Consider the following 14031-nt stretch of genomic DNA (forward strand, 5'->3'; position numbering starts at 1 on the left):
TTCTCTCTTGTGGTGTTTGGTTATACGTTCTCCTTTTGATTTATAAACAACTTATTATGGGCTTATAATAGGCTTTTTTCATTAGTACTAAATTTTGTCCATATTTAGTTAAATGACTTCAGTGCTAAAAAAATATCTTACTTAACTTTTATTACTAACTAGAGGGTCGCACAAAATATTGTTTTATTGTTGTTAAAAATAGGCATGGGCATAATATCCGTAACCCGAAATCCGAACCGAACAAGAACCTAAAAACTCGATCCATATCCGGTCCGAAATGTAAAAAATATCTGAATGGGTCTTGTAAGGTGGTACAAAACATATCTGAACCCGAAGTGTTATTAACCGAACCCGAACGGGTAACCCGAAAAACCGAAAAAACCGAAAAAAATCGAAAAAATATCCGAAGAAACCGATCCGAATGTCCAAAATAATATATAATATAATTATATGAAACATGAATATATACTTCAAATATTCAATTTCGTATTTATTTTGATATGTTATCTAACAATAAGTATTTAAAATTTAAATAACTACCTTAAATACTTAATTATATATAAATAAATATATATTTCTTATGTTTTACTTTTAAATTTTAGATTTTCTTTCGAGTATATCCGAACCGATCCGATATAACCCGAATCCGAATGATATATGATTACTTTATGGGTTCCATGATGTGATACAAAACTGACCCGAACCCGATGTGTTATATCCAAACCCGATCCGTACTTGCAAATTTACTAGAATGAGACCTAGGAGGTATTATAAAAAAGAACCGAAATCCAAAAAATCCGATCCGAACGCCAACGGGTACCCAACCGCCCATGCTTAGTTAAAAGTATGAATTTTTGGATAATGCAATTATGTGATCACTTTTATTTGTTAAGAACGTTATTTGGTGTTTTTATTGTGTTATGTAATAGTGATATGTTAATATATTTTGTCTTTTTTTTTAATAATGTGTTTTGTCTGTATAGTAGTAAAGTGAACCTCTAATGTAAAAATATATTGAATTTCAATAACTTTGCATTTATGCATTTGTTGATTCTAAGATTAACGGTTTCAGCGTCAAAATTGTCTTTTATTTTTTTCATATTTTTGAACATTATAACTTTCAAGATGTTTTTACCTTTTTCCCATATTTTGACATTGAGCCTTCAACATCTATGCATTTTGTTTACCTTTCTGGTATGCGGTGTTTCTCATCATCACCGAAAAAGACTCACCTCATGCTCTTGTTCTTTATCGCCTTCTTCACCTTGAGAATTCTGGTATTTGTTGTAAATCGGGTTTAGGAGTTCCCAGTTGTGCGGTTGTTTCTCACGTCGTTTTAGGCTGCTTCATTCAATATTGGATGCTCCTATTCTTCCTTAGATTTCAGCTGATGTTAGGAACTGCATCTCTTTGGGTTGGGTCAAAGTTTAGTCGTCTTTGAAGTTGTTTTCCTCGTCGTTGGCTTACCATTGATACTCTCTTCTCGTCTTGGTTTTCAAGATATGGTTTTTGGTGATCTGGCTTCTATAGCTCGAGGACGGCTCCACGATTTGATGATTTCGTTTTGTCTACTCTTCCATTTATGTTCCTTCATCTCATTGCAGCTTTCATCACTGCTTGCGTCTCTGTGACTCTTCTCTTTCGCCATGTTTGTCACTCCAGGTTTGGATAATGTTCTCCTCCGAGTATGCTCTGTAGATTTGGAAGATTGTTTCTGGTCTCAAGTTTGGGCTCATGTTTCTCGGGGGTTGGCTTCTGTTCTCCCTCACTCATGTTATTCTCTTCTTCCCTTACTTCCCTTAGTATAAGTATGCGATATTAGTCTCTTGGAGCTTTGGTCCCTTCTATCCAGAGCTTTGTGGTTCTTTACCGGCATAGGCGTCTTGTCTGTGCTTGTTTAGTTTGTGAGGTGCTTCTTACCTCTTAGCTGGTGGTTGTGCTTATCGTTCGTTATGTATGTTTCTTCCTGCTTCGTGGTGATTTTGGCCTTATGTTGATTATTCTTCCTCTAACCCGCTTTCTTGATTCTTTGCATTGGTCCTTGATCACGCTCATTTGTGTTTGAGGGATTGTTTTATCTCAATATTATCTTTCTACATTTTACTGACTTTTGATTGTTCTGGCCAAGACATTCTATGATAAAGTGGGGTAAGTTAGTTTTCGTTCTCGATCGCTTTGAGCTATGGACCTTTATTGAGTTAGTGTTACTTTGGCATTTTTTTCTCTGTGATCATGGAGGTTTTATGTTTAGATTATATATTCTGCTTTAGTTTGGTTAATATTAAGATAAATATATAGTTGTAAATAAAATAATAGAAAATAGTAAAAAATAATAGATAGCGAAAATTTATGTTATTTTTAGCTGTGAATAAATTAAATATTTAAAATTCATTTATATTTTTTTACTTATTTCTTTATTCGTTTTGCAACTTTTTGAACAATAAAATAGATTAAAATAGATTATCAAACTTCAAATGATGATGGTTAGTGTGAGAAGGATTAGATAGTGTATAATTAGAAAATAGTGAACCAAATTGCAATAATCTAAAAGAATAAGGATCTAAAATGTAAAAAGACAAAAAAGAGTACACATGTCAACAAACTCATCTTCCACATGTCATAAGAAGAGAGAAAAATCTACTTTATATATATATATACTAGTGGTATTCCGGCACTACGCACCGGGTTCATATGTTTTATTTTCACATGAATTTATAAATCATTTATAGTCTTATTAAAGAAAATATGCTCAAAATATGAAAATAAAAATATCTTGAAAGAAAATGATATTTTTTTTGATCAATTTGATATTGGTTAGCGACCGTAGTGTATTATTCTATTTTGAAGTTGATTAATTCAAAGTAGAATACCTTAATTCAAAGTAGAATATAATAAGTGGTTGTGACTAATTGTCTGGTGAGAGAACTCATAAGAAAGAAGTAGTTCATTATTCATTTTTTGGTTGTTTGTGTGAGTTCAAAGTTGTAAGCAGCGTAAGGTGTTATACCTATGTTTTATAGACAGTGAGTTTAAGTTATCGATTTTCTTGGATTTTGTAACATTTTGTTTAAAGGACCATTTATTTCAGAAGCGTTTGATTTATTGAATCAATAGTTTGTAATGAATTGACTGTTTGCTTACATTACAGTTTTAATTTTTATCAAGATTATCTATAAATATTTATATTTAGTGTGGATTTGTAAGAGAGCATCACAATTTTGAATTGGTATTTTATACATTATGTATGAATCATTATTCTTGTTTATTTTTCATGAATTCTTTCGATTGAAATTGTTTGATGGTAAAATATTTAACTTTATTTCGTTGAGTCAAGTTAAATTTCCTAATGAGATTGTTAAGATGGTTTAATAGAGCTATGTTCTTTTTTATGGATTAGTCTTTAATATATTTTCTGTTAAGTCATCTACTTTTATTTATATTTTATGGGTTTCTTGTCAAAAAAAATTATAATGCGGTTTTCCGTTTAGACTCTGCAAATATGTACTATTAAATTTATGCTTGCAATTTTTTAAGAAATCACATTTATTTTGTGTGTTATATTTTTGTTTTATTTATTATATCATATTTTATTTTATTTTCTCAACTTTGAATTTTTTAATTTTTTTTGTTATGATTATGTGTTAATTTTTGGTTCTGGGTTGAATCATTTTCTTGTTAATTTTATTTAAACTTGATGAAACTAAAAAGACAATATCATAAATCAATTTTCCATCCTTTTGTTTTTATAAAATTTTCTTTTATTATTGGAATTTTTATATTATTGAATTATATTATGTATTGTCACTAAATTATTATTTGTTGGCTAATTTTATATTTTTAAAACTCTGTTGACTAATTTTTCATTAACCTTATTGTTCTTATAAGAAAAGTCAACTCAGTATATATATCAATGAACTCTTATTGTTTTAACTTAGATACAAAATTAAAATTATAGTGCTCTCAATTACATATAATTATTGTTGTAAATATATAAGGTCGAAGTACTGGGTTTGTCCATCATGATGTCACATCTAATATTGGGAAAAATTATACACTTGTTTAGCATAATATTTCTTAGAATATGTATTAATGAAAATTGTGCCAAAAATACTACAGATATATTTATCATACAAATAAAATTCTTTTTTGTGATTTTAAATTATACACTTTATTATTATTATTATTATTATTATTATTTTGCTAAAAAAATATAACACTTTATTATTTTATGTAATACCAATATAAATAATTATTAATTACAAATATGATTTATTGACATATATAATATTATAATAAAAAATAATTCCTTATTAAATATTTCTTGATCCGTGACCAATCTCAAGCTTTCTTTTCCTTGATAAACTGTAATGCAAGATTTATAAGAGATAAGGAACAGAGCAATAGTTTGTAGCAGAAGGCGAGAAGAGTTTTGTAGAAGTTGAAATCTTGTTGATGTGTGTGTTCTCAAGACCGTCAGTGAAGGTGAGTGTAGTTGGCGGTTGTTTGTTTTGTTAATGGTCATCGTTAAATAACATAAAGGTGGTGTTATAAGCTGACGGGAATTTAAATCATTAGAATCATAAGTTACATCGAGTCTAAAGCAGCCAAAATGAAAGGAAAAAAGTGAGCTCATATGTGATTACAGAACCAAAAATCATTATCTCAGAAAGTAGAAGAGATCGATGACTAATACTTGTAAAGAAAATCAAGACTGCCAGAGATCTGTGATTCTAAACCCAGCAACTCCACCAGGCCCTCCTATTGCTGCATGTTAAAGTATGAACTAAAAAGGGCAAAAACATAAGAAAATATGTTTGGAGTATGACTTGGAGAATGTATACCTTGAGACTTTTATTGGACACTGATTTTCCAACATAATAAAACAGCTTTTGACAACCATCACTTTTAGACAGTGCTTGACCCGGGCTTGCTGAAGCCGAAAAATCCCTGACCCTTTCTCCACATGTTTTCAGTGATGCACTTCAGAGATCTAAGCATCATAACTTATTTCAGATGGAATCTGTTTTTTCAGCAACTTTTGAGAAAAGAAAAAATAAGTGTAAAATATATTTTGAACATGTCAATACTGTTATAAGTTTAGAGCTGGCATTACTAAATTCATATAGATGACAAATCTCTAGACTCTGCATCAGGAGAAACATAATAACCATGTGAAGCCTTCAGACAAGATCTTAAGATTTAAAGCAACAATAGAGAATGGTAATAGGTGTAACTTAATTAAGCAACTGATTTTCTTTATCTGGCTGGCTGCCAACAGAACAACAGTTCTGATAAGCGTAATCCATGTTTCTCGCAAGATGGTAGATAAGCAGGAGCTATCTGAAAAAAATCCAAACATAAAGAATACACAATAAGTGATAAAAGAAACGGTACCTGGCAAGTCAAAGAATGAGAAGAAAGACTTGATCATAGACAACTCTATGGAGCTCTTCCATGTTATTTCACCCAAATTCGCTGCTCCTCATGTGCAAGAACTTCTGCTTCATCGCTTCCATATGTGAATTAGTTCATCACGTGTGCAACAATCCTAACAACACAAACAAAAAGTATTGCCATGGATCCGATAAACAATATTGTATTCTCAACGGAATCAACAACCGTCTTGCCTAGCCGGGCTCTTTGAAACACACTTCTAGCGCAACTTGCATCGCTTCATTACACAATGCCGAATTAGGGTGAAGGAAGGCTGAAAAAGTTACAGCTTTGGTTAGGATTAAAATCCAATGGCCTCAACTTCACAAAATCACCACGGAGCTTCTGCTCAGCCTCCTCCGAAACTCCTCTCCGCCTTGGAGTCCGTAATCCGCCATCTTGATTGAATCATGTCAACATATGAAAACTAAACCGAAGGTATATCAAATGTCTAGATCTCTTGGACTTTATAACTGTTTCTTACTATCTGAATTTTGATTCATTCTTCTGCGTTTGATACTAATTGCTGATCGTCCCGGATGTACAGTAATGGTTGTTAGAACAAACTATTCTTCTCGATCTCGTTTGAGTTGTGGTGGCCATCGTCGCACCTTATAACCTTCAGCCTGTTACTGTGGGATGGAAGAGGTCGTTTTAGACGTTACAGGGAGGTGAAAGGCATCTCGAAAGTTTAGTCCGTAAGAAGAAGAAGAGGAACCAGAGGAAGAGGAAACCTAAATATTGACGTCTTTTTCCATTTTGTTTAAGTCCATCTGCAATAAAAAAAAATTATTTACAAAGCCCATCGGCAATCAGAAAGCCCAGTACAAACATTGGGAACAAAACGCAATTTCGGCTTATGTTTAAGAGTGACACGTGGCGGCGAAAAAGTCTCATCTGTCTGAGAAGGCAGATATGTCAACTTTATTTATAAAGAATATAGTCTTATTTTTTGTTCGAATAACATTCCAAAAATCTTTTTAACCACTAAACAGGTTTGCAAAATCATGAATACAATTATTTTTTAAAATAATGCCAAAAATATGGACTGGCTAGAATTCATCAATTCTTTTTAGAAATTCACAAATGTATTGTTTCCTAAAAATTGGCAGTAGTGAAACAACCTGAATTTAAGTTTTAGTCAATTTTGACTACACGATAAATTTTTAAATAACTATAATTTGATTATCATTTTTTTTACTAAAGCTTTATTTTTACTTTAATTTTTAATAATTTAAATCTGTTACTTCAAAAAATGTGTTAGTTGTAAAACAAACCAAATTTAAGTTTCTAGTTAATTTTGAATAAACAATAAAATTGTAAATAAAAATAAAAATGTAATTTGAATAAAATTATGAAAAATATTTTAACCACTTAACAGGTTGCCGAACTCATAAATTCAAAAAACAAATTAAATAATGACAAAAATATGGACTGACTAGAAAACATCAATTTTCTTAAGGAATATCATATATTTATTATTTCGTAAGAAAATTGACTTGATATATATAAATCCAGTTTATTTTATTACTAAAGAGTTATTTTCAGTTTTTGACTTTTAATAATTCTAATTGGTTACTTCAAAAAAATGTGTTAGTAAAGAAACAAACCTAATTTAAGTTCTAGTTAATTTTGACTAAACGACAAAATATATTTAAAAACTAAAACTGTACTTCGATTTATAATTTGGTATATTTATTACTAAGAATTTTTTTTCACTTTTTAATTTTAATAATTTTAATATGTTTCTTAAAATGTGGTAGTAGTGAAACAAGCCGAACTTTCTAATTTTGACTAAACTATATATTTATATTTTTAAAACTGTAGTTTTATTTATTGTATGGTTTATTTTATTACTAAAGTGTTAGTTTTACTTTTTGACCTGTAATGATTTTAATCTGATACTTCAAAAGAATGTGTTAGTAGTGAAAACAACCCGAATTTAAGTTTCAAGTTAATTTGGCAAAACGATAAATTTGTACAATAAAAATAAAACTGTAATTTTGAGTAAACAATAGAAAGTCATATAACTTATGGAGTTACTTATTAAAATATAAAACAATATTTATTAGAAAATATTTTTCTTACAACAATAAAAAAAATTAAACTTGACTCTTCCTTTGTCTTTTATACAAATTTTTGAATCAAAACTTATAAATCACCACGAACTAATTCTTATTTTGAATATTACCAAATAAGTTCTTCAAATGAAAATCCATTCTCCAAACTTTCTTCAAAAGAGTAGTCAAATCTGAGTGAAGAAATCTGTTTGTTCAGTTTCTATAAGCAAAGAAGAGGAAAACAAAACTTTCAGATGAATTTAAATTCTAGAAGAAGGCAAACTCTAGTTTTGGGCATTTAAAACGGTCATGCCTCAACCGACAAAACAAAGTAAAAAGCATTATCCATGCATATTTAAAAAATTTAAGGTAACAGGTGTTATACAATAGATTGTTCATACAATAAAATGTAACTTAATGGTTAATTGACATATGATGTCTTTTATCTACGATTAACTGTATCACCTGAGCCATTCTATGAAGATCCACATTTATCTGGGTTTACTTGCACCATGTTGAAGATTGCTTATAAATCTTTCCTCGTATTATGTGTATAATTGATTAATAAATCATTATTCTCCGGAAATTGAAACATGGACTTTCTGGTATAGAAACATTAATTAACCATTAGTCAAACCACTAAACTAAAGAGTCTTCTACTAGTATTTCATCAAAATTGTTTTTTGAAAATTGTTACTTTACAGCTGACAATTATTTTTGCATCATCCCAAACAATTTTACAAAATTTCATTTATGCTAAATATCATATGTATTTTCAATTAATTTGTGCATAACTGTTAAATAATACTGTATTTTCTGAAATTTGAACACCTGCTAATGTAGAATTCTAACGAACACAATCAAAACAACTGCACTACAAAGCTTCCACTATTTCATCAATATATGCAACTAATTTATCTTTTTCTTTTCGTCAGTAGCTCATGTATACCAAATTCTGATCGAAAGAGAAGTTATTCCAAAGAACAACTCCATCCGACTTATGTCTCCTTTACATATGAAAATAAAACGTTTTTGGTTTTAGCTTCCTTTGCTAGTGCAACTAATTTATCTACATATCCTATAAACCTGTCTCTAGGCATGTGCCTAAAGCACATTTACACAGGGCTCAGAATTTTTTTTTGCAAACTTTAGTTAAAGTTTGGGGCACTTTACGAAAATATTAGAGCTCATTTTTACAGAATGCATGTGTTAGTTTTATAAATTTGCACATGGGACGGGCTAAAATGTTGTTAATTACTTTGTGGTATCCTTGTTAGAGTTTAAAAAAAACAAATGCTTGAATAACCTGAAGAAGTAACAGTTTTACAACAATTACTGAACACAAATGTTTTAAACAAACAACTGAAACAAGAGAAAAACAGAATAGGCAATGGAGAGTCTGAAGATATAAAATAACAGAACGGTGTTCATTTTGTTAACTACGGAACTGATGGAGCTGCTTCTTCCTCCATGGCACAGTCAACCTTCTTGCCTTCTCCTTCATACAAATTCGCTATGAAGCCACTCTTGGACACAGATGTGTTAGGATCTGTTCCATTTTTGTTGTCTCCACTCATTATCATCTTGTTCCCAAGCTCTAGCCTAAGCTCCTGCGGCACTTTCTCTACCGGACCAACAGGTTCCTCAACACCAAACCCACGAGCCTCACCTGTAGCCTCTTCTTTCTGTGCCAAGGCAAGATTCTGTTGAGAAGCCACCACGGTCGCCTCCGGAGTTGGAAAAAACTCCAGCAAAGGAGTCGCAGCTTCTCCTTCTTCCATAACTGTTTGAACCGAGAACTGTCAACAAACTAGTGAATGAACGAGACGAGGACTCGTCGGTGGGGTTAGGAGAAGTCCTCGTGCTGAGCTTGAACCGGATGGAGACGACTCGGAGAGAATAAGAAAAAAGGTGTTTATTGATTATAGCTGGACCCAGTGAAGGGTTGCCTACGTACCCCGAAAGGGGATCAAGCCAATCGTAGTTCTACAACAAAGGATCACAAGTGCCTAGATGAAAGCATGTGTTGAAGTGTTTCTCTCTCTAGAAGTAGAGAGAGATGGAGAAGAGACCAAAAGAGAGTCCAAAAGCCCCCTCTCAAAGGAGGTTGGCTCCTTATTTATAGAAAGGAGAGGTCTAGGGTTTCCTAGTGACCCCCCTTTTAAATGGGCTGAGCCCATTATCTTATAAGCCTTGTTGGGGATAAAGTTCATGTCCAACAGTAAGCCCCCCAGTTCGTTGAGAGAGATGTAGTTGATCTCAATGAATTTTACGAAAAGGGTTTATAAGAGAATGGACTCAGTGCTTTACCCATGTCGCAGACGATTATCATGAAATTGCTGTCATGGTTAGGTTGCCATAGATGAAGTGTCATAGACGGACCGTCTCGGGCGAGTTTTCATCGACATAATTCTGATTCCGATTAGACTTCTTACTCCGGGATGGTTGCGCGAACGATCTGTGAGGACAGTGTTCTGAACCACCGAGCAAGTTGTCATGGATGAATTGTCAATCGACAAACTGCCAAAGACAAGTCGCCATAGACATCATCTATGAACGTACCGCCACGAGCAAACCATCACAATCAAATCGTCACGGGTGGACGTGTCTTCGCGGTATCACGTCATGCTCGAGACTTGCGAGCAATCTGAGTGACTGCGAGAGAGCGATCCGAGCCGAGTGACTACGAGAGAGCGAGTCGAGTGACCGCGAAGAACAAGTCGAGTGACCGCAAGGGAGCGAGTCAAGTGACCGCAATGGAGCGAGTCGAGTGACCGCGAGAGATCGAGCCAGGCGACTGCGTAGATCGAGGTGAGAGAACGCTCTGCGCCGAGTGACGACAGAACGGTCGAGTGACGACAAAACGGTCGAGTGACGAATCGTCGGTCGAGTGACGACTCGTCGGTCGAGTGAGGACTCGTCGGTCGAGTGACGACTCGTCGATCGAGTGACGACAGAATGGTCGAGTGACGACAAAACGGTCGAGAGACGACTCGTCGGTCGAGTGACGACTCGTCGATCGAGTGATGACTCGTCGGTCGAGTGACGACTCGTCGGTCGAGTGACGACTAAACGGTCGAGTGATGACTCGTCGGTCGAGTGACGACAAAACGGTCGAGTGACGACTCGTCGGTCGAGTGAGAACTCGTCGGTCGAGTGACGACTCGTCGATCGGGTGACGACAGAACGACACGTCAACTCCGCGAGGAGAGAGAGATCTGAGCAACTGCGAGAGATCGTTCTGCGCCGAGTAAGGAGAACGAGCGAGTGACCGCGAGAGATCGAGCCAAGTGACTGCGCGAGAACGATCTGCGCCGAGTGACCGTGAGAGATCAAGTCTAGTGACCGCGAGAGCGCGAGTCAACTGTTTTCGAGACGATTCATCGTGAAGCAATGATGGATACGTCAAATATGGATACTCCTCAGCGAGTCCTTGTTGCTGAATCGATACGTCAACTCCACGAGGAGAGAGATATCTGAGCGACTGCGAGAGATCGATCTGCGCTGAGTAAAGAGAACGAGCGAGTGACCGCGAGAGATCGAGCCAAGCGACTGCGCAGATCGAGTCGAGCGACCGCGAGAGAACGCTCTGCGCCGAGTGACGACAGAACGGTCGAGTGACGACAAAACGGCCGAGTGACGACTCGTCGGTCGAGTGAGGACTCGTCGGTCGAGTGACGACTCCTCGATCGAGTGATGACTCGTCGGTCGAGTGAGGACTCGTTGGTCGAGTGACGACTCGTCGATCGAGTGATGACTCGTCAGTCGAGTGAGGACTCGTCGGTCGAGTGAGGAGAGCGAGCGAGTGACCGCGAGAGATCGAGCCAAGTGACTGCGCGATAACGATCTGCGCCGAGTGACCGTGAGAGATCGATTCGAGTGACCGCGAGAGCGCGAGCTAACTGTTTTCGAGACGATTCATCGTCAAGCCATGATGGATACGTCAAATATGGATACGCCTCAGCGAGTCCTTGTTTCTGAATCGACACGTCAACTCCACGAGGAGAGAGAGATCTGAGCGACTGCGAGAGATCGATCCGCGCCGAGTAAAGAGAACGAGCGAGTGACCGCGAGAGATTGAGCCAAGCGATTGCGCAGATCAAGTCGAGCGACTGAGAGAGAACGCTCTGCGCCGAGTGATGACAGAACGGTCGAGTGAGGACTCGTTGGTCGAGTGACGACTCGTCGATCGAGTGATGACTCGTCGGTCAAGTGACGAAAGAACGGACTCCAGTTCAATCTTCCTCGAAGATACTTCTTCATGCCCCACAGTGGGCGCCAACTGTTTGAACCGAGAACTGTCAACAAACTAGTGAATGAACGAGACGAGGACTCGTCGGTGGGGTTAGGAGAAGTCCTCGTGCTGAGCTTGAACCGGATGGAGATGACTCGGAGAGAATAAGAAAAAAGGTGTTTATTGATTATAGCTGGACCCGATGAAGGGTTGCCTACGTACCCCGAAAGGGGATCAAGCCAATCGTAGTTCTACAACAAAGGATCACAAGTGCCTAGATGAAAGCATGTGTTGAAGTGTTTCTCTCTCTAGAAGTAGAGAGAGATGGAGGAGAGACCAAAAGAGAGTCCAAAAGCCCCCTCTCAAAGGAGGTTGGCTCCTTATTTACAGAAAGAAGAGGTCTAGGGTTTCCTAGTGACCCCCCTTTTAAATGGGCTGAGCCCATTATCTTATAAGCCTTGTTGGGGACAAAGTTCATGTCCAACAATAACTCCATCTCTCTCCTCCACCACAGCTTCCTTGGGTTCTTCGTCATCGCTCTGATACGGCACTAGAGACAACGGTCGAGCAGATTCACAGATCTCCACATCTTTCACTGGTTGATCATTAGGAGGGAGATCAGTTTGGTTCTTGATTCCTTCTTTCGCAACCATTTTAACATGGGGAGCCACGTCGTTTTCAGGAGCTACCGGAGTGACTTTTCCCTTCATGAACACGAAACCTATCAGTTCCGTGTCACTGTCGTTCACCTTGACATTGACGATGTGCCCCGTGTCGAAAGATCCTGCGACCACAGCAGAAAACGTCTTACCAACCAGGTTAACGTTTTCTTGTTGAGGTTGTGTTGTGGTTTCATTTTTGCGTGGACGGCCTCTCTTTCGCTTCGCCAAGAGATCATTAGCAACTGGAGATGGTGAGCTTGTGGTGGCTAGATTCAACGGATTCATTTCTACAGATAACAACAAATAGATAAATAGAACAAACACAAAGTTCTATTGCACAAAGACAAGTGTGGATTGTTTTCATGGCAAATCTACAAAACATTCTATAGGGTTTCACACTGATTCAATATAAATCTAATTGTTATATATTCATCATGGAACTGATTTAAAAGCATATCAGAAATATAGCAGAAACCTAGGAATCAATAGATCTATGCACTTTAATCAGAATAACAATTTCTCCCGAGATCGACCGGATCAAAGCATCCAATAGGGTATATCAACAAAAAAAAAATCAGGATAACAAAGTATAAAAATGAAATGAAGATTAGAAACACTAAACAGAGACAATTATATTTTATAAAAAAACAGATCAACTTTTGTATGATTAAACAAGAGAAATACCAGAAAATTTTGGTTCAAAAATGTTGATAAGGATCGAAATATTTTCTTCGAGTTTTTCTCTCTTGTGGTGTTTGGTTAATTATATCTTCTCCTTCTGATTTATAAGCAATTTATTATGGTCTTGTAATAGGCTTTTTCATTAGTACTGAATTTTTTTCTACACTTAATTAAATTACTTCAATGCTCAAAAAATATTTTACTTAAATTTTTTTACTAATAGTCAGAATTTTTGTCTGAATAACATTCCAAAAATCTGTTTGACCACCTAACAGGCTGGCAAAATCATGAATGCAAAAATCTTTTTAAAATAATGCCAAAAATATGTAACGAGTAGAATTCATCAATTCTTTTTAGAAATATCACAAATTTATTGTTTCGTAAAAATTGACAATATCGATATAAATTTGGTTTATTTTATTACTAAAATGTTATTTTTTACGTTTTGACTTTTAATAATTTAAATTTGTTATTTCAAAAAATGTGTCAGTGAAACAACCCGAATTTAAGTTTTAGTTATATTTGACTAAACGATACTTATTTTTTTACGTGTAATTTGATTTATAACTTATTTTATTACTAAAGCGTTACTTTAATTTTTATTTTTTAATAATTTTAATCTGTTACTTCAAAATATGTGTTATTAGTGAAACAAGTTAAGTTTCTAATTAGTTTTGACTAAATGTTAAATTTGTAAAAAAAAAAATGTTATTTGAACAACATTCCAAAACTGTTTTAACCACTTAACAGGTTGACAAAATCATAAATGCAAAATTTTTTTTAAAATAATGTCAAAATATGGACTGACTATAAAACATCAATTCTTTATAGAAATATCACAAATTCTTGTTTCGTAAACAATGGACTTGATATCGATATAAATTTGGTTTATTTTATTACTAAAGAGTTATTTTTAGATTTTGAATTTTAATAATTTTAATCAGTTACTTCAATAAAATGT

The 14031-nt window shown here is 35.1% G+C and overlaps 1 protein-coding gene across 1 annotated transcript; it reads right to left on the reverse strand.

Annotated features, from left to right (window-relative positions):
- Positions 1–8809: 8809 nt before the first annotated feature.
- On the reverse strand, positions 8810–13828 carry LOC106363832. Its single transcript, XM_048745612.1, has 2 exons — positions 12218–13828; positions 8810–9276 (listed from the first exon to the last, which is right to left on the reverse strand). Exons 1-2 carry the CDS (start codon positions 12672–12674, stop codon positions 8933–8935), a joined length of 801 nt encoding a protein of 266 aa, XP_048601569.1. The 5' UTR covers positions 12675–13828; the 3' UTR covers positions 8810–8932.
- Positions 13829–14031: the final 203 nt, after the last annotated feature.

Source organism: Brassica napus, chromosome C1 (genome assembly GCF_020379485.1).
Source record: "Brassica napus cultivar Da-Ae chromosome C1, Da-Ae, whole genome shotgun sequence".
Taxonomy (NCBI): domain Eukaryota; kingdom Viridiplantae; phylum Streptophyta; class Magnoliopsida; order Brassicales; family Brassicaceae; genus Brassica; species Brassica napus.

Bases quoted from the DNA above. Each gene is read 5' to 3' on its own strand.
- LOC106363832 (XM_048745612.1), bottom strand. From the start codon at position 12,674: ATGAATCCGTTGAATCTAGCCACCACAAGCTCACCATCTCCAGTTGCT. The intron at 9,277-12,217 runs TTATTGTTGGAC...CGGTTCAAACAG, and splicing joins GGTGGAGGAGAGAGATGGAG to TTATGGAAGAAGGAGAAGCT.